The sequence below is a fragment of the Ammospiza nelsoni genome, chromosome 34 (assembly GCF_027579445.1).
Source record: "Ammospiza nelsoni isolate bAmmNel1 chromosome 34, bAmmNel1.pri, whole genome shotgun sequence".
In the NCBI taxonomy this organism is placed as follows: domain Eukaryota; kingdom Metazoa; phylum Chordata; class Aves; order Passeriformes; family Passerellidae; genus Ammospiza; species Ammospiza nelsoni.
The window spans coordinates 1,517,112-1,544,905 of record NC_080666.1 but is presented as its reverse complement, the minus strand read 5'-3'; the positions used below and the strand labels follow the sequence as shown (position 1 = coordinate 1,544,905).

Genomic DNA, 27,794 nt, shown 5'->3' with positions numbered 1-27,794 from the left:
CTATGGCAGAGGAATATCCCACATCCAAGGATCACAGAACAGGTCTTCCAGTGTGGGTCTGTCCAAGGAGTTCACGGATAAACACCACCTGATCAGGTCTTTGCACTCTGGGGAGAAAAAGCAGAAACTGAAGGTCAGCCAGAGAAGGCTCCTGTCTGCTTTGCCCCACTATTCCCATGCCCAGGCCATGCTGGATGTGCTCAGAGCTGGGCCTAAACTTTGCCATCAATTCCCTTTTTTGGAGGAGAGCAGGACATGTGCCACCTCCTCAGCAGCTGCCAGAGCGGGATGCCCACGACCCCGCTGCTGGCTCCCAGCACTGGCATTCCCCCCGTGCCCAGACAAGAGGATCCACCTTGAGAGAGCCGTTGTGGCAGCGGGAGCTGGCCCCAGCTGAGGTTCTGGCCCCTCCTGAAAGGGTGCTCCCCGCAGACCATCTGGTGCAGCAGGATGCCCAGGGACCAGACCGTTGCTGCCTCGCCATGGTACCAGCCAAAGTCGTTCCATTCCGGGGGGCTGTACGACAGTGTTCCTATGGAATACAGATGGTGTTCATCAGGGGGATGCTGCTGCTCCCAGAGCCTGGCCCCAGCATCCCTGCGCCTGCGGGGGCTGCATCAGGGGCACACAGGGTGACCACTGCCCTCTCGCCAGCACCTGGGACTTGTGCACAAAGTTAGGGTTGGAAAAGAAGCCTCTGGTGCTGGAAGAGGGCAGCCCTGGCTAGGCCTGACCATGACATGCAAAGGAAAAACCCACTCCATGCTGGGGAAAAAACCTGCCCTTATCCTCCCTGCCTGCATTGCCCCAAAAATATTATGAAGCCAAGGGAAACAGGGCAAGTGGAGCAGTCCAAGCCCTTCCTCTCATCTGCACACCAAAGTGGCTGGGGCACAGGTTCCGCCCTCCCTCTCTGCCACCCCCACCCACGGGGGTTTGGTCGGGCTGGCTGTCCCAGCCCAGTCCCAGTCCTGGGCAGAGTGGCTGGCAAAGGCTGCCAGCAGGGCTGGAAGATGGCTGCCCACCCAGCCCCGCTCTAAAGCAACTCAGCTGAAGATTCAGTGCCCTGACTGGCAGCAAAAGGGAGAATCCCCGCTGCCACAGCCAGCTTGGGCTGGGAGATGTTGGGCCATGAGATGTCAGCAGCGGGAGCACAGCCCTGTGTAGGCTCACCTGCAAAGTGAGTGTAGACTGTGTCCTGCAGGTAGGTGCCACAGCCAAAGTCAATCAGTTTGGCCTGCCCGGTGTCCAGGTCAACCAGGATGTTCTCTGGCTTGATGTCGCGGTGCAGGACCCCGCAGCTGGTGCAGTGCCGCACGGCCTCCAGCACCTGGCGGAACAGCTCCCGCGCCTCCTCCTTGGGCAGGAACCGCCGTGCCCGAATGAAACGCTGCAGGTCCTGACACTGCTCTGGCCGCTCCAGCACCATCACGATGCAGTTGGGGAGCTCGAGCCACTCCAGCAGCTGGACCACACCGGGGAAGCCAGTGGACACCTTGGCCAGCAGCACGACCTCCAGGGGCGCGCTGGTGCCGTCGGGCTGCGGAAGGAGCGCGACGCCGTCAGTGGGGCCGATGCCGTGCCAGGCCTGGGGAAGCCCTCAGCCAGCCCGGGATGCTCTGCGCCCTGTGCTGGCCCCACGCCCGCTCTCCCTCGGGGCGTCCTGGCGGCTCCCACCGTGCCGGGCCCCGGCTCATCCCCGGCCGGCAGCCCCGGCTGCTGGCCCCGCTCACTCACCAGCTCGCCCCAGTGCCGGACGCGGTTCCGTGGCACCCTTTTGATGGCCACCTGCAAGCCAAGGGCAGCAGCGGGGTGAGCTCGCTGCCCGCACTGCGAGCCCCATCCTCCGCCCTCCGCCCTCCTCCTCCTGCATCCCCTCCTCCTGCGGCCGCCGCCGTCCCCGCCGCTCACCGGGGCGCCGTCCGAGAGCCGCGTGGCCGCCAAGACTCTGCCGAAGCCGCCGCGCCCCAGCAGCGATCCCAGCCGGTACCGCTCCTGCAGGGCCTCCTGCGCCGTCCCTGCGGGCGGGACGCGGCTGTCAGCGCTCGGCCCGGGGCCAGCAACGGCCCCCGAGCGCCCCTCACCCGCCCCGGGCCGGCCATGCCCAGGCGTTCGCTCCCAGGAACGCGGCACGGGAGGCTCGGGGCCGGCGGCCGCGGTGCCGAGCGGCGGAGCTCGGGCCGGGGAAGCCGCAGCGGAGGCGGCGGGAGCGGCCGCGCCGCCTGTGTGCTCCGCGGGCCCCGGGAGGAGCCGGGTCCGGCGCGGGCGCCGGGGCTGTGGCCGGGGGCGGGGCCGAGGTCGGGTCCGGGGCCGGGCTCGGGCCAGGCGGAGCCGAAGGGCGGCGGTGCCGCCCCAGCCCCAGGCATCGATGCCCGCCCAGCAGCGCCACCGCCAGTACACCCAGAGCCGGGCGGAGGCGAGACCGCGGCGGGAAGGCCGGGGCCGGGCACGGGGCAGCCCCGCCCGGGGCCGGGGGCGGGCCGGGGGCATGGCCCTGCCCTGCAGGGGAGAGGGAGGCGGGGAGAGGAGAGGGACGCCGGGCTAGGGACCCCGAGAGAAGAGTGCCCGACAGAGGGAAAGGGAGAGAGAGAGAAAGAAGAAGAGAAAGAAAAAGAGAAATAGAAAGAGTGTTTAAAACTATCTGTTTGCTGCTGCTGCTGTCGCCGCTGCTGCTGCCGCTGCTGCTGTCGCCGCTGCTGCTGCCGCCGCTGCCGCCGCTGCAACTGAGGCACCGGGGCCGTTCGTCCCCGTGTCCGTTCCCCGCTCGCCCCACGAGCCCCACGTTCGAGCCCCGCGCGCCCCGGGACAGCCCCTCCGTCTGTCCAAACACGGGAACTTTGCAGCCTTGAGCCCGGATGCAGAGCCCTGACTCCTGCACTCTGGCACAGCGATCCCCCCCGCTCGCTGCTGGGCGTTGTCCTTGCTGAGGGTCAAACACTGTCGGGCCACCTTCCCTTGGGGTAGGATTCCTACCTGAGCCCAGCACTGCACTTACATCTCCAGTGTTGCTTTGCAGTAAAAACAGGGGAAGGAAAACTGTGTGTGGCTCATGGTATTTTAGTGTCTAAAAATCACTACGTCATCGATCTTAGAGATGAGATGCATCTGGAATTACTGGGATGCAACATGAAAAAGGGGAGCATAGAAATAGATAAGGGAAAACATCTTAGATTGTTTCTTTCATTTTCATTTTACTTCTGGAAAGCTGTTTCAGTTTTCCAGGAATCTTCTCCTGTCTGCTCTCCCCAAGAACCTCTCATGGAGAACGAGGTCAAGTTTCTGTTGCAAGATTTTCCATCAGGGAATTATGCCACATGTGAAGTTTTCATTGTGACTGTTCTGGTTTAGGGCAAATTTTGGGAGGAAATCTCCAAAAGGGGTCCATCTAGAAAGCAAGTTCAAGCGTCCCCTCCCCGACTAGTTCAGGAAAAGACTTCCCTTGAGAAAAGTGAAAAACCCCAGTTTGTTTAACAAGTAAAGTATTCACAAGCATGAAAAATGAATAATAATAAATAAAACCTCTGACAGTGCTGAAGAGATGGCACATTCAGGAAGTCCTTTTTGTGGGTTGTAGTTGGCTCCCTCGGTCTCTTCTAAGTCCCTCTGGTGCTGGAATGCAGCGTCCCAGAGCTCGGTGGGCCACAGGTGTGAGCTGCTGCCGGTGTTTTTCTGGGTTTTCAGTCCAGAGCAGGTTTAAACAGTTCCAAGAAAAAAGAAAGTCACAGTCCAAGGAACTTCCCTGCCCCAGCTAGCTAAAAAACAATTGCTAGACCTGGGCTGTGAAGGCATCAGGAAGTTTCCAAGTCTGAGCACTGGCGGTCTCAGCTAACACCAGAGCTGGATGGTGCTGGAGCCAGAACCTGCAGATTTCCAAATTTTGGCTTTCTGTGCCAGCAAATCGCTGGACTTGGGCTGTGCCAGCACTAGGAAGTTTTCAGATCTGGGCACTGGCGCTGCCAGCAAACACCAGATCTGGGTGATGTCGTTGCCAGTGATAGAAATCTGCTGGATTTGTGCTCTGCTGGCACTGAGAAATTTCCAAATCTGGGTTCTGGTTACATGAAACACAAGATGTGGGTGGTGCCAGAGCCAGTAAGAGGAAGCTGCCACAGGTTTTGGATTTCTGTGCCAGCAAATTGCTGCACTTGGGCTGTGCCAGAATAGGGAAATTTCCAGATCTGGGCACTGGCAGTGGCAGCAAACAGCCCATTTCAGGCTCCAGGCTCCAGGCAAGACTGTATCTGGATGCCTTCCTCTTTGTCTTCCTTCTTTCCTTCCTTATTTTTTGGGATCCTGCGGCCAGCAAACTCCAGATTGTGCAGTGCTGGCAAGGGGAAATTGACAGGTTTTAGCTTACTTTGCCAGCAAATTCTGGACATGGGTGGTGCCAGAAGAGGGAAATTGCCAGATGTGGGCACTGGCAGTGCCAGCGCACACCAGATCTGGGTGGGGAATGTGCCAGCACCAGGAAATTGCCAAATGCTAACTTTCAGTGCCAGCATATTGCTGGAATTATGCTGTGCAGGAACCTGAAAAATTCTGGATCTGGGCACTTGTGGTGTCAGCAAACACAAGACTGGGTTGCTGTAGGTACCAGGTATTTGCAAGGTTTTGGCTTTCTTTGCCAGAAATTGCTAGACTTGGGCTGTGCTGGCACCGGGAAATTCCCGCATCTGGGCACTGGTGGTGCCAGCAAACACCAGATCTTGGCATTGCCAATGACGGTAGCAGGGAATTGCCACATTTTGGCTTTCTTTACCAGAAAATGGCTGGACTTGGCTCTGCCAGAACAGGGAAATATCCAGATGTGAGCACTGGCAGTGGCAGCAAACACCAGGTCTGGGCACCTGTATTGGCATCAGGAAATTGCCGGATTTTGGCTTTCTGTGCCAGCAAATTGCTGGACTTGGGCTGTGCCAGCACTAGGAAATTTCAAGATCGGGGCGCTTGTGCAGCAAACACCAGATCTGGGTGGTGCTGGTGGCAGCACCGGGAAGCTGCTGGGATCTGGCTTTCTTTGCCAGAAAATTGCTGCATTTAGGTTTTGCTGGCACTGAGAAATTTCCAGATGCTAATTTTCTGCGCCAGCAAACTGCTGGAATTAGGCTGTGCAGGCATCTGAAACATTCCTGATCTGGGTACTGGTGGTGTCAGCAAACATGAGATCGGGTTGCTGTAGGTACCAGGTCTTTGCTTGGTTTTGGATTTCTTTGCCAGCAAATTGCTGCACTTGGGCTGTGCCAGAATAGGGAAATATCAAGATGTGGGAACTGGCAGTGCCAGCAAACACCACATTTCAGGAAGGATTGGATCTGGACCCTTTCCCTCCCTGCCTCCCTCCTTTAGCAAGGTGCCAGAGGGGCTGGACAGCGGCCAGGCAGAAAGGGACCTGCAGGGACTGATGGACAGCAGGCTGGACATGAGCCAGCAGTGTGCCCAGGTGGCCAAGGAGGCCAATGGCTCCCGGCCTGGATCAGGAATGGTGTGGCTAGCAGGAGCAGGGCAGGGATTCTTTCCCTGTGCTGGGCACTGCTTGGGCAGCACTTCGAGTGCTGTGTCCAGTTCTGGGCCCCCAATTTAGGACATGGAGGGGCTGGAGGGTGTCCAGAGAAGGGTAGCAAGGCTGGGGAGGGGTCTGGAGCACAAGTCCTGTGAGGAGCAGCTGAGGGAGCTGGGGTTGTTTATCCTGGAGAAGAGGAGGCTCAGGGGAGACAAGGCGGTTTCAGGGCACAGGGTAGGCTTGATGATCTCCAAGATCTTTTCCAACCTTGCTGATTCTGGGATTCTCTGGAACTACCCTTGGAGCAGTTGCAGGAGGAGCCCTGGGCCTCCTGTTCAGGAGCTCCAGCAGCCCAGGTCCCTGAGCTTCTCCTGCCAGCCCCAAAGCCCATCCTGTCAGTCCTGCAGAGCCTCTGCAGCTCCTCCTCACTGCCCAGAACAGGGAGCCCCAGAGCCAGACACAGCAGCCCAGATGTGTCCCCCTGGCCTGGGGTGCCGCTGGCAAGGGAGCAGCACCAGGCACTGCAGGAGCCTGCAGACAATTGATCTGAAGGCCAAAGCTCCTTAGCTCCTTCTGAAAGAGCAGGAACAGTTCCTCATTCCATTGTGGTGGAATGTCGGGCACCGCAGCTCCGGGTGAGGACTGGACACAAGTTTGCTCCCACTGAGTGCTGGGATGGGTTCTGCAGGAGCTCTGGGCTCCTGTGCTTGCCAGGCACAATGAGGAGAGAAGGAGCCAAGTGCACTGATGTGGGAAATGGATTTGTAGAAAGTTTTTAGAGCCTAATAGAAGGCCCACAAAGTATGAATCTGTATATAAATCTTGAGACAAGAAATGCTAACTTTAAAATTTCCATGGAATAGGACAGATATTGTTGAGAGAGAAATGCAGCTGGAAAAAAGTTTCAAAAGATGGCCTTGCAAATAAGATTTTGGAAAAACAGAGCTATGAAAGATGCATTGTAGTGGGACCCACAAAGAGTAGTTTTAAATAATTGGCTTTAAGGCATCTACAACATGGCATGGCAAAAGGCTGATAGACCAAGAAACGCTTATAATGTATTATAATTAGGAAGTAATTGGCTTCTGATTGTGATGGCATGAATTATAACATCAGTATTGTCTCACCCTTCTCATGAGACTGAAAATGGAGTAGAAGTTTTTAAAACACCTCTCAGTTGCCCCATCTCTAGGTCAAGAAAAGAGTATTATCCAATACACTGACACACCTTTGCCTCAAGCATAGCCCAGCATGGACCAAACACACTGAAAGGTTTCCCCTCTGGCCCATGTCTTGAAACATCAGGTCTGCTGTTTGACAACTCAGGTAGGTTTGGTGTCAAGGAGTTTCTCTCAGAAATACTGGGTTTGTCTTCCTCTGTGCCTTCCCCTCAGCAGCCTTGGGGATGCTCCTGTGTGAAGCCATCTGTCTCACACAGTTTGAGACAACTTCAAACAGGATATTGTGCAAGAAGTCGTCTCCTCTAAAGTGTGCCAACAATCCCTTTCCAGCAATAGGAAATTATTACTAATAGATGAAAGTGGCAAACCCCCAACAGTTTATTATCAAACAGAATCCCCCTATGACACGCGTTCCAAGAAGGCGCCGGGGTCTCTCTCGGAAGAACAGGAGCTGTCACGGAGCAGTTCCAGCAGCTGATGGAAGCTTGGGGACTCATCCGGCGTCGGCTTTCTCCCACGGCAGAGCTCCATGGGGCGGGCAGGGCAGTGAAGCAGCTGGGCTGGAGCCCCTCGCTGCCTTGTCTCCCCGGCGTGGCTCAGCTCACAGACTCTCGGGCTGGGAGCGGGGCCGCTCCGCTCCTGCCGGCACCGTGTCCCTGGGCTTGGACAAACAGTTTCCTGCCAGGAGAGCCCTGCACACTGCTCCACAGATCTTTCATAAAGGCCCAAACCAACTCCAAGCACTCTGTCTGCAGCAGCTTTTCACAAAGGGCTGCAGCAATCCAGGACAGCTGCAAGTGAGTGTCGGAAGGCTCTTGTCTTGTTCCTGACAGCAGAATTCTTGATGATCTGAGGCTGTTTTATTCAGATGTAACATGAGAGCTGAGGTTTTTTGTTAAAATATTTCATGATGAGTAACAAGCCGTGGGAGCATGAGGTACAGGACTGACATGCCAAAGCATGAGCATATCCTCCAAAGTGGCCAGTTTAATTGTCCATTTTATTACTCTTGTATTTACTCCACACTAATAAGGAAAACCAAGCTTTGCTTGGAGGTAAAACAGGCATGGGATACACTACGGTCCCTCACAGGCTCAGCAGAGCTGGCAGTGACACAGCAGGCAGTCTGCTACATTGTGAACCACTACAGAGCTGCATCCCAATCTGGTTTAAGTAGCATGGTATTATTAAGAGTCCCTTTTCTGCATGAGACATAATAAAGAGATCCCAAATGATCTTCATGCAAGCATGCAGTAAAGAACTGCTCCTGCTATCCTAACAAAGCGTTTGCTCTGGCAATTACACGCAATTACACTCTTCACATTCATCTTTTGATGCAGACACTTCAGGTTTTCTCTCACACCCCTGCAAGGCTGGCAGTCGCTGTTTCCCATTTCCTGTTCTTCCCTAGAGATGGTGCAGTGGCTGCTTTGAAACAAAAATCCCTGAGATCTGGACAGCTTGAAGGAGCATGAAATGCTAATTAAGTGCTCATATTGGTAACACCCAGGCCTGCACTGCCCAGTCCTCTGAAGCAGCAGCAGCAGCAGGACCATGCATCATTCCTGTTGGTGGATGTTCATGTTTCTGATGTGCAAGAGCAATGACTTTGAGGAGGGACAAAAATGCCCCTATTCAAACAACGGGTGTGCAAGGAGATGTGAAGTTTCACAGCCTTTTCCAGGATATTTTAGAAAGATCTAAGAGAATATTGTGGCATGGAGTAGGTCCCTAATTTTGTCTCCAGAGGAATCCCCAAAGGGCACATTCACTCTGCTGCTGATGGCAACCCCAGAAGCTCATGGACCAATTTTCCCTGCAATGTGCCACCCTGCCTGGGCTTTACTAGGCCAGGACTAGACCCAGAGCTAAGCAAACACATGCAACCAGGTGACATTGTGTGACATCAGAAGCTGGCAACCATGAGGACTTTGCTGTCAAAAGGTTACAGTTTGCACCGGGCCCAGAAGTGTTTTTCCCTAAGGCAAATCACATTGAAATGTGAAGTTTAAAAGCTTCAAATTACTATGAAAGGAAACTGCAGAATAATTTCTGGAAGGGCAGCATTGTCAATGATCATGCAGCCCACCAACAGCTGGAGCTGAATCCAGAATTGCTTCTTCCAGCTGTGTAGGAATTCATTCCACTGGCAAGCACTGGTCCATGGGAACAAACGATCCCCTAGCTCTGGGCTGAATGGCACCCAGGCTGCAGTGCAGATTTGAGGAACCCTTGTCACTTGTTATTGGCCTCCCAATGCACTCATCCTTCTGCAAACAAGGTGCAAACAACACAGGTGCACTGCTGTCCCAGATAAATACACATACAGGTGACTTTGCCAAAGCAGTGCATCATTTCCCAGTGAAATACATGACCTCTTCTTACCTATGGAATTGTGATTGAAGACACCTGTGAGCCAGATCTGTGGGAGATTGCAAATGAGCAAAGCTTTGGGATTTGGGCACACTTCTCTTGGTTTCTTTGCTCAGGCCTTTGGTGAGCACAGAACACACCTAGGTAGGAAACCTTTGACTAGACAGGATCTTTTGGATCCATTGTCCCCCAAACATGTCAATGTGTGGCCCTGTTACAATGACAAGTTGAAAACGGCAGCACAAATGACACAAAGAAAACATGGCCAAAGAGGAAGAGGAGAGGCCCAATGAGGAAAGGATGTGGTGAGACACTGGCACATTGAGTGAGCTGCACTCCCATAATCTCTAGGCTAGCAGGTCCTGGTCTCACATTCTCCTCTTGGTTTATTTAAATGTTACTTATTTTTTACTTTTTTTTCATCATCAAAATAAAATATATACAATTAAAAGTGTGTCATCAAATTTTAAAGATACAATCAAAACACATTAATTCAGAACTGTATCTAAAGATCAGAACATATGTACAGCTGTAACTATCAAGCCTAATGCATCAATCCTATTCTTCAAACACTCTCCATACAGGCGGCAGCTTCTTCCTGAGCTTGGAGGAAAGAGAGCTCTTCTTGATGGGACGCGAGGACTTTGTGGGTGAGAGAATATCAGAAGTGTCCAGAGAAAACTTTTCGGTAAGACTGTAACCAGTCAGATCTGCAAAATGGAGACACAAAGTTTAACAGAGAGGCAAAGTTTAGCAGAGGCCACCATGCAAACCTAAAGCATCTGAAGCTCTGTATTTCCTGGGACACATTTCCTGGAGATGTGTAAACAGCTGCACAGGGAAACATGCTCCTGCTGGCAGACACTGAGGCAGGCCAGGGCAAACCCTGAGCCACTTGCCCAGAGCTGGCACAGGCACAGCCTGGCCTCTGGGCTGCCCTGGGACAGCAGGGAGCCCAGAGCCCTGTGCTCTCCAGGAATGGCTCAGCTGCACATGCACCCTCCTGCTCCTCTGCCTGCCCCACAGCTCAGCAGCCCCACAGCTCCAGGGGCACTGGCAGCAGCACAGCTCATTGCAGGGGCACGTGCAGGGCACAGCTGTTCCCTGGCAATGTGCACAGCCTCTCTGGGCTGCCACAAGACCCTTCCTGCCAGCAGAGATTGGCCCAGCTCCCCCCTCACCTCTGTGTGAGGCTGAGCCATGACTGCCCTTCATCTTGTCTTCAATCTGGAGTTGCTTCAGGCCCCGCATGCCATGACTAGGAAATGTGATGGAGAGAGTGGGGGCAGATGCACACCCTTCCTTAGGATTTCATCATTTTTGGCACAGCTCAAAAGGCAAATCCAGAGGTGTCCAACTCAGCACTTCCTCAGCTTTCTGGAGAACATCTCGCCTTCACCAGCCCAGCATTCTGAAGAGGTTTTCCCGCACATGTGGAGGCTTGCTGGCAGCACATTCCTTCAGCTGGGTGCCCATCACCTTGCAGAGGGCAGAGGCCAGCTTGGTGGCCACGGTGCGGACGTTGGCGCTCCGCACAGGCAGCGCCTTGTTCTCCAGGCAGGACCAGAGCACGGGCAGGGCGTCGCGCTGGGCGACTTCAGGGCTCCTGGCATGAACCCCCTGCACAAGCACTGCCGGGACAGAGACACAGCTCCTTACCCACCAGCCTCACTGCAAACAGGGATCCACCTCTGCTTCTGCTTCTTGCCAGCCTCTCTGGCCAAGAGCAGCAAAACAGCACCCAGAGCCCCTTGGTCCAGAACGGGCAAAGCAGCTGATCATCTTGGAAACAGAACCACCCACCCCTCAGCACTAATTGCTCCAACCAGAGCCTTGTCCCTGCGTCAGACTTCCTCCTTTACTAAATTATTTCACAATTTCTTTCTGCATGATCAATGAATGAAATGTCCAATTGCCTTTGATTTCCATTAAGAAATTGTCTAAACCCACACTGAATATTTGGAAATACACCATAAAGAGGAAATTGAGAGATTTCTAATAAAAGAAATTATTCCATTTTTGTAACTTTGATGCCAAGTGCCAAATGTCTAATCTGGCTCTTCCCTGTGCTCAGCGGCACACAGCAAAGGGCAGGATTAGAACACACCTCAAAACTCCAGCCCACCAGAGATGGCTGCTGCCTGACAGCTGGATGAGAAGCATCAGTGACCAGCTGGGGTCTTTGGCAGAGTGCTTTTGGGGCTTCCAGCAAAGACCTGGTTCAAACCTCAGGGTGTCTTAGATAATTACTCAGACCCCATTGCCATGGCATTTGGGCATCTCCACATTTTAATGGCACTTCCCCTCCCAATGTTAATGGCATTTTTCTTATAATGTCCACTCAAATAGGGGCACAGAGAAAGAAAAATGCTACACAGGGGACTGAAATGTAACCAAAACATGAGTGTTTTCTCATATTGTCTCTGAAATCTCTCTGCCCATTTTCTGAACTGAACTATATCAAACACAGACAAATATTTACTACCAACAGGCTTCTTGCATGGCAGATTTGGCTGAGAGAACAAAAAACTGAAATGCTCTGGAGACCATTCTTGTTTTCTGATCAGACAAAATGTTATCTAGCAGCCATTTAATATTCTGTGGTGGAAGAGACTTAATTTTCTCTATGCTGTTAATCCATCAGCAGTCATCAAAATTGAAAGAGCTCCTGCAAGTACCCAAAACCAATTCTGCTAAGCAGGAAAGGGTTATGGTACCCATTTTAAACTGGGAATTCATTTGAGTTTAAATGTAATTAAAGACATCGGTGACTACTGAACATGAGGAACAGCTGTCTGTTCCTACTAAATCTCAGAGGGAACATCTGCTTTTTCTAAAGTAGTCCTAATTTATGGCTAATTCCTTTATTTGAAAAAGAGATCAAAAGAACTGCTAAACTAAATTCCCTATTGCTGGAGATCTACTTTATTCAAATGCTCTTTAAAAGGCCTTTGACATTCCGAATTGCTGAACATGCCTTTTTGAGATTCCTAATGAAGACACAAAGTGTATTAAACCTTGCATTCAAAGATGTTGGCATAATAAGCAGTGCTTTTAGCCCCAGTTAAAGCAAGGCTATCAATCGTCTTCTCTGCTATATATTGAGATTATCCTTTTTCCATTCCTTGTCTATTGCTGACACAGCAAGCTCCGCTGAGGAATCAATTATCAGCTGCATTTGTAGCATTTTGGGCAGCGCTGACACAGGCAGACACTGTTTGCACACCCTGAAAGGCTCAGTCCAAGGCCCCTCTGACAGCACAGGCAGGGAGCCTCAGCACTCTGCTTCTGTCCCTGTGCCCCAGAGGCTGCCTTGCACTAAACCTGTGCCTCTGGTACCTCTGTTGAGTTCTGGCCTAAGCTGTGACCCCCAGGCTCTGCACGGTTCAGCCTCAAAACTTTCCAAGAGAAAAACAAGAATTCTGTGAGGACAAAACAAACTGATGCCCTGAAACAGCATTTGCCACCATTTCCCCTCAAAGATCACAGATGTCCCTGAGCTCCCCAGAGAGGAGCCAGCTGGGGCATTTTTAGCCCTCCCTTTGCTGGAGGTGGTTCTGAGATGCCCCAGTGAGAGCTCAGCCCCAGGCCGAGCGCTGCCCCCATCTCAGGTGCTGCCCAGCTCTGCAGCAGCCAGGGAAAACCTGCCAAACCCACCTGCCTTGGCTATGGGGCAGCAGGGACACACTCAGCACCTCCTGGTTTGGAGGAGCTGCTCTGCTGTCTGCTCACAGGCATTCCCTGTAAATGCTCCCTGGGAAGAGCTCTGGGCTCAGAAGGGGAGGCCAAACCTGTGATACGCTCGGTGACATCCAGCAGGGCTTGGCCACTCAGGTGATTCCATTGGTAGCTGAACTCTTTCAGCAGGGACACTTTATCTACAAGGGAAACACACGTTTCTGCTCACTTTGCTCAGGTCATAGGAGAAAGGGCAGGGCCAACCCCATTTTATAAAATAAAGTACATTTCTGCAGATGTTTGAATCCTATTCTTCTTTCCTTCCAGCATACTTGGCAGGGTTTTAAATTCCAAAAGAAAAGCTCTCCTTTCACATTTGTAAATCCAAAGTTGTCTGCTGTAGCAGGAGCTGTGTTAAAACATTTCACATCAGGGACCTCAAGAGTTCAGTCACATGGAAGCAGTGGAAAGGTTTTGCATCCCAGAGCAAAAAGGAAAAGCCCCATACTCGGGACACAGAAAGGCACTGAGTCAGGCAGTTCCTGAGATCACAGAGCAGCTGGGGAGGAGAAAGTGGAAACTCCTCTTGAAGACCTGCCTCTTCAACACTCCTTTGTTCTGGCATGTTCCCTCAATACGGAATTTTCAGAGCAGACATAAATCTGTGTGGCAAAGGAATTTAGAGCAGCCCTTGCCTATGTAGTTAATTGCTGTGGCCATCTTGCCCCATGCAAAACAACACGTGGAACAAGGCATCATTGACAGCTGGGTTTATACCTGTTTGATATAAAGAAATGAACTTGGTGAATCACAAGTTCCCCTTTAAACATAGAAGACAAAGAAGAAAAGTGGAAAATAGGCAGCTAATGCCTCTAATGTAGAGCCTCCCAGGTGGCTGCCCTGCAGAAGCTCTGATGGTCAGTGTCCCTTCATGCCAACAGCAAAGCTGTTCATTTGGGAAGTCAGACAGGGCCCAAGCAAACTCCAAACCCCCTTTGCCTCTGAACTGTAGCAGAGCTGCAGTCCAGGACTTGCTCTTCAGAAAAGCAGCACAGAGCCAAGGGCTCCTGGCACTGTTGGGAAATGCTGATCCCATTCCAGCCTGTTGGGGATGGTGCATAAGGACTGCACCTGCACAGCCTCTGGTGGGTGTCAGCTGCAGTGTTCCCCAGACAAGAGCAGCTGCCAAGGCACTCAGCGCTCTCTTGTGCAGGAGAGACAGAGACGAAGCTGAGGAGAGTCCCTGCCTGTAAGGGCTCAGCCTTACCCAAATGAGCAATGGATTCTTCCAGTGCTTTCACAGCTGCCACACGAACCCTGGGATCCTTTGAGTCCAGGTTCTTTGTTATTCCCTCCACCAAACCAATGATCACCGGGTTCAAGGCATCTTTCAGGACCCCTGTGATTTCAGCCAGCACATCCAGCGCCCTCTGCTTCCCTTTCTTGTGGCTGTCAGATATTCTCAGGACAAAATATTCAAAAATATGTGAAGAGAACAAGCAACGTGAAGGCTGGATTCAAATGCCCCTGTTTGAAGAGTGGCTGTAGCAGTCAGCAATGTCAAAGATGAAAGTGATTCTTTCTGTCAGGTCAGCACTCGCTTGCACAATTTCACTGTTTCCTGGGGGCAAGTCAGTGGAATGGTGGCACAACCTCATGCTGGTTGAAAGATTTTCTTCTGTTTTTAAGAGGTTTGGCTAGGGACAGAAGAGTTCCTATGGTATTTCTCTCCATCTATAAATCATCAAATTAATTCCATTTATTAATGCTAAAGAGTACATTGGCTTTGAATGGAAGCAGATGTTTACAATGCCCGGTTTTCTATACAGTTGCCTCAAGTACTGAGGGCAATTATGATTTTGCCAAAACTATGGCTGGAGGAGATCTAAGTTTTCTTTTGTTTGTCTCAGAGCCAGTGTCTGGAGAAGAGCAGGGCCCTGATCAACTCTTCCAGGATCCAGACTGTGGAGGGTATTATTAATAATTGGTTAGCTGAGAAAGGCCACACTGAAATAATGCCGCTGGTTAAGCTGAAGGAGAAAAGTCAGAAGTCAGCAAGCTAAAAGGAAAGGTCAGCAGTGACCTTGCTGCAACATGAGGAAAGGGAGTAGAGATTAGTCCTGAATATATCCTGAGAATATGTGAAAAGTATCAAAAGTAGAACCATAGGAATGCAGAAGTAGGCGTAGGTGCTGATATGTAACTGACCAATCCTGAGCTCAACTTTTGCAATATGTATGAAGCTCATTATTAACTGTATTTAACCCGCCGTACTGATCAATAAAATTGGGCCTGTGATGATCAAACGGATGTCTGGGTCTCCTTCCGTCGACAAATGGTGGAGAATGCGGGCATAACCGAATCTCTGCCCTTTTTCTCGGATTAAAAGAAAAAGGGATTACGCCACGGTCGAGGAAGTTGGGTTTGGGTCCCGGCAGCAGGGACGGTGCCGGAATTTGAAGCACCCTTAAGGTTCACAACTGTGACTTAAGCCAATACGTGTCCGCCGGAGCCTGGAGAGCTGCAACAGCGCGCGCTGATTAATAGGTATGGATAGGCAAGCGGCATATGATTTATTCGCCCCATATTTAGAGAGGTGAGAGATAAAAGGGATAGATTTAAAAAAGGAGTTACCAGGGTTATTAGCCTATGGCCATGCTAAGGGTATCTTTTCTAATCCTCATACAGTTCATGAGCTAGCAGAGTGGAAGAAGTTTGAGGAAATATTGTGGGATACAATGTTAGACGATGATAAGTCAGCAAAGAAATTCGGGAAGTTATGGCGGGTACGTTACTTCAGCAGGTCTCTGAGAGAAAGGCAGCAGAAAGGGCAACAGAAGCTCATAAGAGGAATATAGGGTATGGTCGTGAGGATGATCCCCTGGCACCTTCTGTAACTAAGATATTATGCCTAAGGGTCCCCAGGAAAGTAGTGTGGAAGATTTTCCTATAGGCGCAGTGGAACCGTCTGCACCTTTCCTGTCAGAGGGGGAGGGCGAGTCGGATGGTGGGGGTAAGAGCAAACCAGCTTTGCCTCCGCCACCAGCTTCAGGCGGGTTGGACGGTGGGGGTGGGAGCAAGCCAGCTTCGCCTCCGCCGTCAGCTTTGCCTCCGCCGCTTCACCCGAGTGAGCCGGCTCCGGTTTCACTGTCGGCTCCAGCGGGGGGGCTGATTGCCCCCCGCAGGCCGTCTCAGCTTGAGCCGGCTCTGGTTTCACTGTCAGCTCCAGCGGGGGGGGGGGGGGGCGCTTCCCCCGCGCGAGCCAGCCTCTGCTTCACTGCCTTCCCCGTGCGAAACCTCGGTGTCTGCACCGAAGCGCCAGCAGCATAGCACCCTTAAAGAGCCAGATCCCATCCCAGGGGCACACCGTGATCCATGGGGGGAGATGGCTAAACAGAGGAGGGAAGCTTGGGCTGCTTTGGCGAAGGAAGTAATGCAAATGGGGGATGGTGAAGCAGTGGAAATAGCTTCTAGTCTTGCATGTCCGGTAACATACACACCACAGTATGATGCAAAGGGGAACCTTACGCATAATATAGCAGAATATACTCCCTTAGATTGGAAGCTGTTAACTCAGCTACATTCTACGGTTAGTCAGTTTGGAGTAAAAAGTGAACCTGTTAAGCAAATGCTAGATTATCTTTTTAATACTCAGGTTTTATGTCCTAATGATTTAAGAGGAATAGTTTGGTTGATATTCACTCAGCATCAGCAGTTGTTGTTTAATGCACATGACCCATTACATGGAGTAACAGTAAAGGAGCTGATGGGCTTAGAGGCATTTTTACGTACAGAGGCACAGATGATATCGGGAGAAGATAAACTTAGGGAGTCTATGTGGTTAGTGAGTGCTGCAATTGACATGGTTAAAGAGCCAGGAGGGTTACCGGTTTATATGGGCATTAAACAAGGTAGAGAAGAATCATTTGGGAATTTTATCGATAGAGCAGCTATTGCTACAGATCGGGCTGGTGTTGCAGGGCCCTATTGAAGTAGTGTGCCTTGCAAAATAGCAATCCAGCAACCCAAAGAGTGTTAGCTGCTTTAGGGGCAAATTGGGCTATTGAGGAAGCATTAGAGTGAATGGCATTAATGCCAACAGCTTCACAGGCATTTATAGCAGAAGCCTTAAAGGAATTAGGATTAGGGTTGCAAAAGCATAGTCTACTCAAAATCAGGTGTTAGCTGCTCTTGCTCCTCTCCGAAGCAGCTCACTGGCAGTCACGCAAGGAGGCTCGAGACCATTCATCAAGTGTTACCAATGCGGCAATGAGGGACAGACACAAGTTGCCGCCGTGTCATCGGAGACACCAGCTGCTGCCGTAACATCGCTGCTACCTCCTGTCTGCAACCAGCAACAACAGGGAGCCTCGGCTTGGACTTATCAGCATCAGTAGACGTCACACTAATGACGAACCGGCCTGAGAGGATACCCACTGGAGTAAAGGGCCCTCTTATATTAAATGGACAAACATGTGGAGCATTATTGCTGGGACGTTCCTCTACAACTATGTTGGGATTATTTGTTTTGCCTGGTGTTGTCGATGCGGACTTTACAGGAAAAATACAAATCATGGCTTACACCCTTTATCCTCCGATTAAAATTACAAAAGGACAACGCATTGCACAATTGGTACCACTGTCACAAATGACATCAGGAATACAATCATTTACTGGACAAACACGGGATGAAAAAGGTTTTGGTTCTACTGGTGTTACACTTTTAACTGTGGATTTACAAAATAGACCAAAGCAAAAGGTTGAAATTACTTATGGGCATCAAAGCATAACTCTTTATGGATTATTGGATACAGGAGCAGATACCAGCATCATTTTTCCAGAAGCATGGCTACAACATTGGCCTCTATTTCCTTCATCAAACATGCTCACAGGAGTGGGAGGATTTACATTGGCAAGCAGATCGCCGTCTTTGTCTGTGTGTATTGAGAATCAACAAATATCTGCTGTGTTTTCAATTGTTCAACTGCCTCCTACAGTTTCTTGTTTAATTGGAAGGGACATTTTAACACAATTGGGAGTGGTGTTAACTAATCAGCACCCTTTGGGGTAATTGCCATTGCTTGGACTTTCCCCATTCCACTCACCTGGAAAACGGATACACCGGTGATGGTTAAGCAATGGCCACTAAAAGGGGAGAGTCTTATGCATGCCCATGAATTGGTACAGGAACAATATACAAAAGGGACACCTACGACTATCTACAAGCCCTTGCATATTCGCTTGTTATTGCTGCAGAGAAAATTCAGACTACAAAGCCCTGGAAATATTTGGGATGGACTCTGATGGATCAAATAGTAATACCACAAAAAATGGAATTACAATTGGACATTAAAACTCTACATGATGCACAGAAGTTGCTGGGAGACTTACAGTGGCTGAAGCCTATTGTGGGAATACCAAATAATTTATTAGAAACCCTACGGCCTTTGTTAAAAGGCATGGACCCTACTACTCCTGTACACCTGACAAAGGAGCATCATCTTGCCTTGCAGCAAATTAGTAACTGTGTACAGCAAGGGTATGTGTCTCGTCGACAACTCGACCACCCCATTGACCTTACTATCTGGAATAGCCCTTGCCACTTGCTTGGTGCTCTCTCTCAGTTGCAAAAGAAAACGGGGGAGATATAGGTGTTGGAATGGTTATCACCACCACTACAGCATAAGAAAACAATATCTTCAAAAACTGAACAATTGGCTGCATTAATCAAAAAGGGGCGTCTCAGAATTCTTGAAGTGGATGGTAGAGAACCTGCTACTATTAGATTGCCTATGGAAAAAGAAACCTTGGACTGGTACTTGATTAATTCAAAGAATTTACAAGAAGCATTATTGATGTCACCTGCTAAAGTAGAGACTAGTAAATTAGTGCCTAGAGTTTTGCAATGGATGACAGAATGGAACTGGATCACTCGACCTTTGAGAGAAGAACGCCCCATAGAAGGAGCTATTACAGCTTTTACGGATGCAGGAAAGAAATCAAGGCGTGCTGCTGTTACCTGGCAAGAAAAAGGACAATGGAAGCATCAACTCCTCACAGCAGACCCTGCAGATAGCTTACAAACTTTGGAATTGCTAGCAGTAGTATGGGTGGTGTCCAACTTACAGGAGCCTTTAAATGTGGTCACAGACTCTATGTATGTTGCAGGAGTAGCCAAACGAATAGAGGAAGCAGCAATTAAGGAAGTGAATAATAAACGATTGTATGAGTTACTGATACAGTTAAGGAAGGCTTTACGAGAAAGAAATGCAGCATATTCTGTGATTCATATTAGGAGTCATAAGTGGTCTGAAGGTTTAGGAGAAGGGAATGAACGTGCAGATAAATTGGTTACCCTACCCATTGATAATTCTTGTCCTATTGACAAGCACACATTGGCCAGAGAAGCACATAGTAGATATCATCAAAATGCAAGAGGTTTAGCGAAACACTTTGAGCTGAGTTTGTCAGAAGCCAAGGCCATTGTCAGAGCATGTTCAACATGTAGTTATCATAATGGTGGGATAGGTCTAGGCATCGGGGTTAATCCTCGAGGTTTAGAAATAAATGAGAAATGGCAAATGGATGTTACACACATAGCCAGATTTGGTAAAGTCAAGCATGTGCACGTCACCATAGATACATATAGTCATTACATATGGGCTACGGCTCAGGCAGGAGAGAAAGCTACACACGTTATCAGACACCTGTTAAGTTGTTTCGCTGTTATGGGAGTTCCAAAGAGTATCAAAACTGATAATGGTCCAGCTTATGTAAGTGCTAGGGTTCGGAAAGTTTTGAATCAGTGGTCTGTTAAGCACGTGACAGGTATTCCACACTCCCCTACTGGACAGGCAATAGTGGAAAGAGCAAACGGTACCCTTAAGCAGTGTATTGAAAAACATCAAGATTTGGCAGATCCACAAGCATGTTTGGCTAAGGTTTTGTATGTGATTAACCATTTATGCATTTTTGGGGAAGATGATACCCCCCCCTGCAATGAAACATCATCCGAGGTCAGGTCAGGAAAATACTAAGGAAACAGAGGTCTGGGTTAAGTATAAGAACCCAAGTACAGGACTATGGGAAAAACCTGCAAAAGTATTATATTGGGGTAGGGGGTATCTTTGTGTTTCCTCACCTACAGGGCCTTTGTGGGTGCCTGCTAAGTGGACTAAACCTGTCTTTGATGCAGCCTCTGGTGGATCGCCTCACGGAGAAGGACAGGGAGCGACTGGGGAAGAAACTGCTTCTAGTCCTACAACCACTACTGTTACAATTGAAGGGGTACTCGGAAGCGTTGGACAGAGCACTGACACGTCACTATCGGACAGCCCAGGAGTTGATTGGTTTTATTGACTCATTATCAACTTTTCACTTACCAAATCCAGCGAAACTACATTGCCTTGACTGTCACAATCCACATTGTGCTGCCTGGATAGCTCTACGTTGTGGGGGTTGTGAAAGAACTTTTTGGATAGAACAATCACTATTGTGGGATTTGTGGTGTCATACTTGTGAACACGAGCACACGTGGGGTAAAAGCTGGCAAGATGAATTAGGGAGTCAAACAGGGCAAAATGCATATATAGCTTTAAATCTTTATGAGTCTCCTGAACAGAAAATTCTTGCTTATTATCGATGGGAGGTACAATGTATTGTGAATAGAATTAAGGTTCAAAGTAAATCACGTATAGTTTCTATAAGGTGTAGGAAATTAGTGCCTTTAACACAGCATTCAATTGTAGGACCCTTCAAAGGGGATCCTGATAGAGCATTAGATTGCTGCATTGACAAGTTGCAAAAATTAAGTTTGCAAGTGGCAGGACCAGTGAAATCAGGAGCAGCAAGATTGAAGACAGATAAGAAAAAGAAGGCAAAAAGGGAACGGTCTCATTTGAATAAGGGTATCAGTGATTGCTAATTAATTTTCTATGATTAGAACACTTTTACAGTTGTGGGACCCTCGGGAAGATATAGTTGTTGAGGAGGATAACGAACAAGAACTACGATTACGAAATAAGATACGTCTTGTGTTAAAGAGAGACCTTGAGCTGTTAGCCTCATATAGTAAAAAGGCAGAAGAGGCTTTGCGATCACCACCATTGAATTGGTTGCTTTGGGTTGAAGAACCAGACTTTTATACTGGTCCTTACTTATATTCACTTCCTTGTTACGTTTGCAAAAGGGATAATGATAAATGCTATGCATGGGTAGCTTTGCATTGTGCAGATTGTAATCAGGTTTATTGGTATTCACAGAGGTCAGTAGATTATTTATGGTGTGCACCTTGTTTTGGAAGGTGGATTCGAAATTTTTTCTGGGTTAGAGCTCTTGAACAAAGTACTGGCCTGCCAGGACGGACAGGATTACAGCTCTTTGAGAGTGCAGAACGAGTGATTATAGCATATTTTAGGTGGAAGTTGCAGGAAAACCTTAGAGTATTTGAAATTACTAAAGCCTCACGCATCATAGCAGCTCGCTGTAAAGCTGATTTGCCTTCAAACTTACCTCATGCTATACCTGTGAGCAAGGATGCTGATTTAGAATTAGATCAGTATATTCAAAAATTGACTCAGCCTTACAATAGACAATCTAACAAACCAGGGAAAAGACAGCGAAGAAAGGAAAAACAACGCAAGCAGAAGGAAGAAAGGGAGAAGCAAAGCAAGCAAAAACAAAAATGAGGTTTGTTCTTGTTATGCTGCTCAATGCTGTAGCAAGTGAAGCAGTAGGAATAACACACTTTAGTCAACCAAGGGAAAATTTATGGGTGACACTTGCTAATCAAACTAACCAATCATCACTTTGTCTTAGTCTTGGAGGAGTCACTAACCCATTTCGAACATGCCTGGTGGGACTTCCGGTGTGGTCTCCTGGAGAATTTTGCAGTTTGATAAACAATCAAACCTTATGTATGTCTAACATGTCAAACATCACATTGCCAGTGCAACAAGGGTATACTGCAGGTCAGAGTGATGGCTATCGTCAATGCTTACTAATCCAATCACTTAACACCTCTTTGCATTCTCCTCCTGAGTAATTAGATATTTTTGGAAGTTCAAACACCAGTATATCTAACACTACATTTGGTGGATGGTTTAGCTTCAAATTTTTAGGTGCTCAGAATTTAAACCAACCTAAAGAAACATGGGCCACCCTAGATTCATCCCTGAATGTGAGTGAATTCTCTCCACAGCATTACAGTCAATGTAACAGCACAAATATCACAGCACCAATGAAATTACCCACAGGAATATTTTTGATTTGTGGAGACAGGGTGTGGAATGGTATACCAGCTAAACCACAGGGTGGACCCTGTTTTTTGGGAAAATTGTCACTGTTTCACCCTAATGTGTCCTTGCTAATGCAGCTGAGTCAAAATTCAAACAGGAAAAAACGTAGCATACATGACTTAGACTGCAGCAAGATAGGAGATCCACGGTTTTGGGGCACATTCAAACAGGTGGTGGTTTCAACTATCTTGCCAGGAGGATCTGCCAATAAAGCTATGAATTTAGCAAAACAATTAGGATGCTGGGCAAGGGATGAGCTGAACAAGACATCACAAATTCTAGACATGTTAACTGCAGATGTGCAAAGTGTTAACCATGCTGTTTTGCAGAATAGAGCTGCTGTAGATTTTTTGCTCTTAGCACAAGGGCATGGATGTGAAGAGTTTGAGGGAATGTGTTGCATGAGTCTGTCTGATCATTCGGTGTCCATTCACACTAAGATAAAAGAATTGCAACAGGGACTTCACAAACTTAAGGAAGAAGATGGTTTAGGAATTGACGAATGGCTTAAAGGCTTAGGACTTGGACCATGGCTGAGGAACATTGTGATCTATGCTATAGGCCTGCTGGGTGTAATCTTACTGTTTTTGCTTATTTTGCCTTGTATCTTGAACTGTATTCAAAACATGGTCAGCCGTACAATAGCAAAAACATGGCAAACTAATCTCCTTGAGCAAAAAGAAAACGGGGGAAATGTGGAGAGTATTATTAATAATTGGTTAGCTGAGAAAGGCCACGCTGAAATAATGCCGCTGGTTAAGCTGAAGGAGAAAAGTCAGAAGTCAGCAAGCTAAAAGGAAAGGTCAGCAGTGACCTTGCTGCAACATGAGGAAAGGGAGTAGAGATTAGTCCTGAATATATCCTGACAATTTGTGAAAAGTATCAAAAGTAGAACCATAGGAATGCAGAAGTAGGCGTAGGTGCTGATATGTAAGCTGACCAATCCTGAGCTCAACTTTTGCAATATGTATGAAGCTCATTATTAACTGTATTTAACCCGCCGTACTGATCAATAAAATTGGGCCTGTGATGATCAAATTGATGTCTGGGTCTCCTTCCGTCGACACCAGACAATTTCTCTAAGTAACAGGTGGACTTCTGAAATGTCATGTGCTGTACAGCTCTCATTAGAGCTGGTTCAGTCCCTTGACAGCCACATTATCAGGCCCCTTTTGCTGGAAAAAGGGAAAAAGCAGCTACTGGGAGGAGAAGGCAGAGATGAGTCCTTAGCTGTTTTCCTCCTTTTCCAAAGAGAAAAACAGACCCCCAAGAAGGGTGAGCACTGTCTTTACCAAGAGGAATAGGAACAAGGATGGAAATGAGTAGCCAGAGCTGTGCCTGTGTAAGACAAGATGGAGTATATAGAAGTATTCTTACATAAAACAACTGGGTTTAAACCAACCCAGCCTGATACTTCTCTTCCCTATGCAAACCCATTTTTGGTCTACAGAACAATTGCCATGCTTTCAGAGGCTGGATTCCATTCACCTCACCCAGCTGGGAGTAGGAGAGAGCAGCAGTTACACCAGCAGAAAATTCTGCCATCATCTGATGAACAGCATCAATAGGCACCTGCCAGACAAATACAGCTGGACTGAAATAACTTGTCCTGAAGCCTGGACCTGAATTACATTTGTCTGGGTGAGAGGGACCAGCGTGTCCCAAACAGCCAGGACAGAGTGCCAAGACACACTGAATTAACTTTGCTGCTACAGGCTGAGGAAAGGAGCTAAAGGAAAGGAGCAGCAAAGATACCCTACATACTTGGGCAATGTTAGTGGAGATGAGCTGGGGGCTGTTTTGCACAGGTCTAGGAGGAGTTCCACTCCTTCCATCCTTGTCTGAAACCCCTTGGCTTCCAGGAGATGGTAAAGCTTCTGGAGCAGCTCCGTTTCTTCCACAGCTGGAGGTGACGTGACCTGGGCTTTTGCACGGGGTAGGAGGTGTCCATCAGAGGGAGATTTCACCCTGGGAAATAAAACCAAATGAGGCCCTGGTGGTGATAATTATCATAGCATGGCATCCCCATAGTGGAAATAATTAGCATTGACTCCATGATTCCAGAAGGCTGATCAATCACTCTGTTATACTATACTATACTATACTATACTGAAACTCATTGCCCTCACAGACAGTCTGATACAGACAGACCAGATTGGGCAATTGAATCCAAAACACCATCACCAGTGGCCAATTAAGAAATTACCCTTTGGTAAACAAATCTCCATAACACATTCCACGTGTTCACAACAACAGGTGCAGCAAGTGAGGATAAGAATTCTTTCTCCTTCTTTTCTCTGATCTTCTCACAGCCTTCCCCAGAAAAAATGCCTAGGAAAGTTGTGCCTGCTGCTGTCTATGGAGACAGTTGCAGCCACAGACAATACCTTCAGTTAATTGTGAGCAAAACATCCTTAGCAGCTTTCCTAATTATGTGACTTCAAGCTGCAAAGTCATGGGGCTCTGAAGAATAACATGGACCTCATGACAATCATTACAGGAGACAATCTGCAAGTGACATTCTCACCACTGCTCACTCAGGAAAGCCAAGGATGAGATGCATCTGATCTGTCTTCAGATGGCTGCCAGGGCACACAGGTCACCTTGCTTTGTGGAGAAAGAGAGACACTACTGCCAAGTTTAAATGCCTCCTCATATGGGACGTGTGTGTCTTAGAATAAGGGAACTCATCACTCTGGAGAAGTGTCTCTGCAACCAGGTATGACAATCTGGAAAAGTAGCTCAGATGCATTCTGAACAGATAAACAGGGCAATATTTGAAAGATTCAGAAAATCAGTAACAGAGATCAAAACAGAAGCCAGACATCCCAGAACTATGCTCACATTTCATTTGCTTCCCTGGAGACCAGATGCACAGCTTGACAACCCCACTGGGAACAATTCTCCTGATCAACCTGTCTCTTCCATGAGCACAGGAAGATGCCAGCTGTGCTACTGAGGCATGTGGTCACTTTCCTGCCACTGCTGAGCAGGACAGAGCTAAATAAATCCCCTCTGCTATCAGAGGAGAACAGGTACAAGCAGCTCTGCAGCTGCCATGAAGAGACAGCAAGGAGCAAATTCCTGTCTTAAATGCTGATTGCAGCACAGGGGGGTAATAAACCAAACATGCTGTCCATCAAGCAGATTCCATGAAGGACAGGAATATCAAGGCAAAAAGTCCACATTCAGATACCTGTTGACTGAAGTTGTTCAGGAATTGCCTTGCTCCTTACTACTCAAACTTGGCACTGTTTGAGGGTAAGGAAACCATGATTCCGCCAGGCCAAACCACACGGATGAGAACTGCATCTTTGTGGAATGGCATCTTGCTTCCAGACTGAGATTACTCATCAAAACACCCATCTGAAAAAGACTCCACTCAGGTGAAAAAAAAGCCCTGTTTGAATTTACTTGTCCCAAGTCATGCAGCAGAAACTTGGCTCTCTCCCAGCCTCCACAACACTGCCCTTGCCACTGCACTGGATCGTCTGAGCTGCCACCAATGGGTGTCTGTTTGTCTCTCCATTTTTGTGGACACCCCTCCAGAGAAGTTGTGTTCAGCACAATGCACAAGTAGACATTTTTTATCCTAGAGCATTTGTAGGGAAAGGAAACAATCTGTGGCATTGGTCATCTCTGCCAGACAGTTTTTCCTGAGGAAGAGGCATGTAAAGCTTGTCATGTGCTGTGTCACATCTGGCAAAAGTGCTCAGTACCGTTTGCCAGCAGACAATGTGGCCTGGGGCTCCTTTGAGCCATTGTTCCTCTCCTTCACCGGCTCCTTGACAGATGGGCGTTCAGCCTTCTGGTTTTCCATCTCCGACAAAGACACAGAGAAACCCCATCAATCTTTAGAATATAAAACAGGAAATTCCCTGTTGAAAACACAAGTTAAAACCAGGATCACTGCTACCAAGGCTTAGGGAAACATTTCCTAACTTACAGATGGAAACAGACCAGAGATTCAGTGATGCCAACTCTTTGTTTTCAATAGTCCAAGGCATGTTATGGGTGCTACCAGACTGAGCAGCAGTCTAAAATCCCAAATTCCTTAGTCTTGAGCATAAATGGGAATAATGCAAACTGACAGACAACGAGGGTTTGTGAAGGAATCAACAGAAAAAATTGGACTCTTTGGGGGTTGGCCCATTGTGTTGGAAGTCGATTTGGTTCAACATTAACTCTCCCTGTGCCTGCACAAAGGCAGGCTCCCTTCTATAATATCAATAGAAAAAATAAAATTGCCTCCCTCAAACAAACAAAGGATTTTTCACTGGATGCTGCTGAATTCACCAAGCTTCTTCCAGCCCCACATGGCTGGGCACCAGGGCAGTATTCCCAAAAGACAGACAGTCATTGTAGTAACTAGGATTGACTTGGTTATCTTTTGTAAATTTGGGAATTTTCTTGGCACTACTACTTCCAGTGTCCTTTGCAAAGACTCTGTTATCTTCAGAAGCACAATACTCACTTAACTGCTTTACAGGGGGCAGAGTAGGGAGAGCATGGTGGGGGCTTACACTTAAATGTAAATCCATTTTCTCCTCTTTCCCTTTCCTCTTTGTGACTGATATTGAAAATATTCAAAACCCCACTTTTCCCTCGTAATATCAGTTCCTTTGTGGTCTGCAGATGAACAGGCTGAGGATTAACATCTCATTCCCAGGAGCAAAATGATTCAGCAGAAGAGGAATGAGCTAAAGATAGATTGGGTATGTTTGATCTCATATTAGCAGTGGCAATACTTGCACAAAGGAGACATTTCTCCTGCCAAGCACTTATTTTCTTCTTAATTCTTGTCAGAATATCTTCCAGGTCACGGGGGGAAAGAGATCGTTCCAAAAGCATTTTAAATTGTTGATGATTGAGCAACATCTTCACCATCTCTCGTCCATAATGCCTAAAGAAGGAAGGAATGAAGGAAGGAAACAAAAGAAAAGTGAACAAACACAGGAAGAACGTTACCAGAAGAGACTGATACCTTAAACTCCTCAGGTGCAATCCCTGCATAAGAAGGCATTGCCTACTCAGCAAAGAGGGAGATTTACCTCACTTGACACTGCACAGTGCTGTCAGCTGAACACAAGAGGCAAGAGGAGAATGTGGGGCAACAGAAAAATACCATTTCCCTCTGAAACGGGGGGTGTGCTTCTGTGGCATCAAAGGATCCCAGGGAGCAAGCAAAAGACATCTGCTTTGTGGTCAGAGCCTATTAGCAGTGTCTTGCTGCCATTGCACAGTAATTTGCCTTTCTTTACCTGGCAGGGAAGCCAGGACAAAACACCTCATGCATCCTATTGATTATTCTATACTATGGGTATGCACAGAGACAGCTAGTTACTCTGCTAGTTGCTCTTGGCAGCTATTAATTGGAATTTCATCACCAAAGGAAGGGGATTTTTGTGGTTTGGGTTGATTTTGCTACTAGGAAACCACAGTTTTCTTCAAGAAGAAATGTGGAGCTCACTGAGCCACAGATAACAGCATTCTAGAAATCTGCAGAACAGGTTTAGAAAGACTGAATATGTTGGCTAAAGACCCCTGAAATATTTCTAGGCAAGTCTGAAGTTAATGGGAAATGGATGTTTGGGATCCTTCAGTGATGAACATTAGCCAACACTTTGGCTTTGTGTTGTGTACCTGAGGCCAAACAAAAGTGTTGGACTGGCTGATCTGAGCTCTTTTGATCTCAGTAAAGAATCCTTCAAGCCACAGGAAAAAGGTGGCAATGTTCCTTTTTGCTGGCCAGCCTCAGGTTTCCCA

At 48.4% G+C, this 27,794-nt stretch overlaps 1 protein-coding gene across 1 annotated transcript; it reads right to left on the bottom strand.

Moving 5' to 3' along the window:
- LOC132085950 (serine/threonine-protein kinase pim-2-like) lies at positions 1-25,848 on the bottom strand. Its single transcript, XM_059491413.1, has 9 exons — positions 25,748-25,848; positions 10,534-10,660; positions 10,236-10,290; positions 9,637-9,764; positions 1,912-2,499; positions 1,738-1,788; positions 1,174-1,540; positions 356-532; positions 1-107 (listed from the first exon to the last, which is right to left on the bottom strand). Exons 1-9 carry the CDS (start codon positions 25,846-25,848, stop codon positions 1-3), a joined length of 1,701 nt encoding a protein of 566 aa, XP_059347396.1.
- Positions 25,849-27,794: the final 1,946 nt, after the last annotated feature.

Bases quoted from the DNA above. Each gene is read 5' to 3' on its own strand.
- LOC132085950 (XM_059491413.1), bottom strand. From the start codon at position 25,848: ATGGAAAACCAGAAGGCTGAACGCCCATCTGTCAAGGAGCCGGTGAAG. The intron at 1,541-1,737 runs GTGAGTGAGCGG...CTCCTTCCGCAG, and splicing joins TCCGGCACTGGGGCGAGCTG to CCCGACGGCACCAGCGCGCC. The intron at 533-1,173 runs GTGAGCCTACAC...TGTATTCCATAG, and splicing joins AGTCTACACTCACTTTGCAG to GAACACTGTCGTACAGCCCC.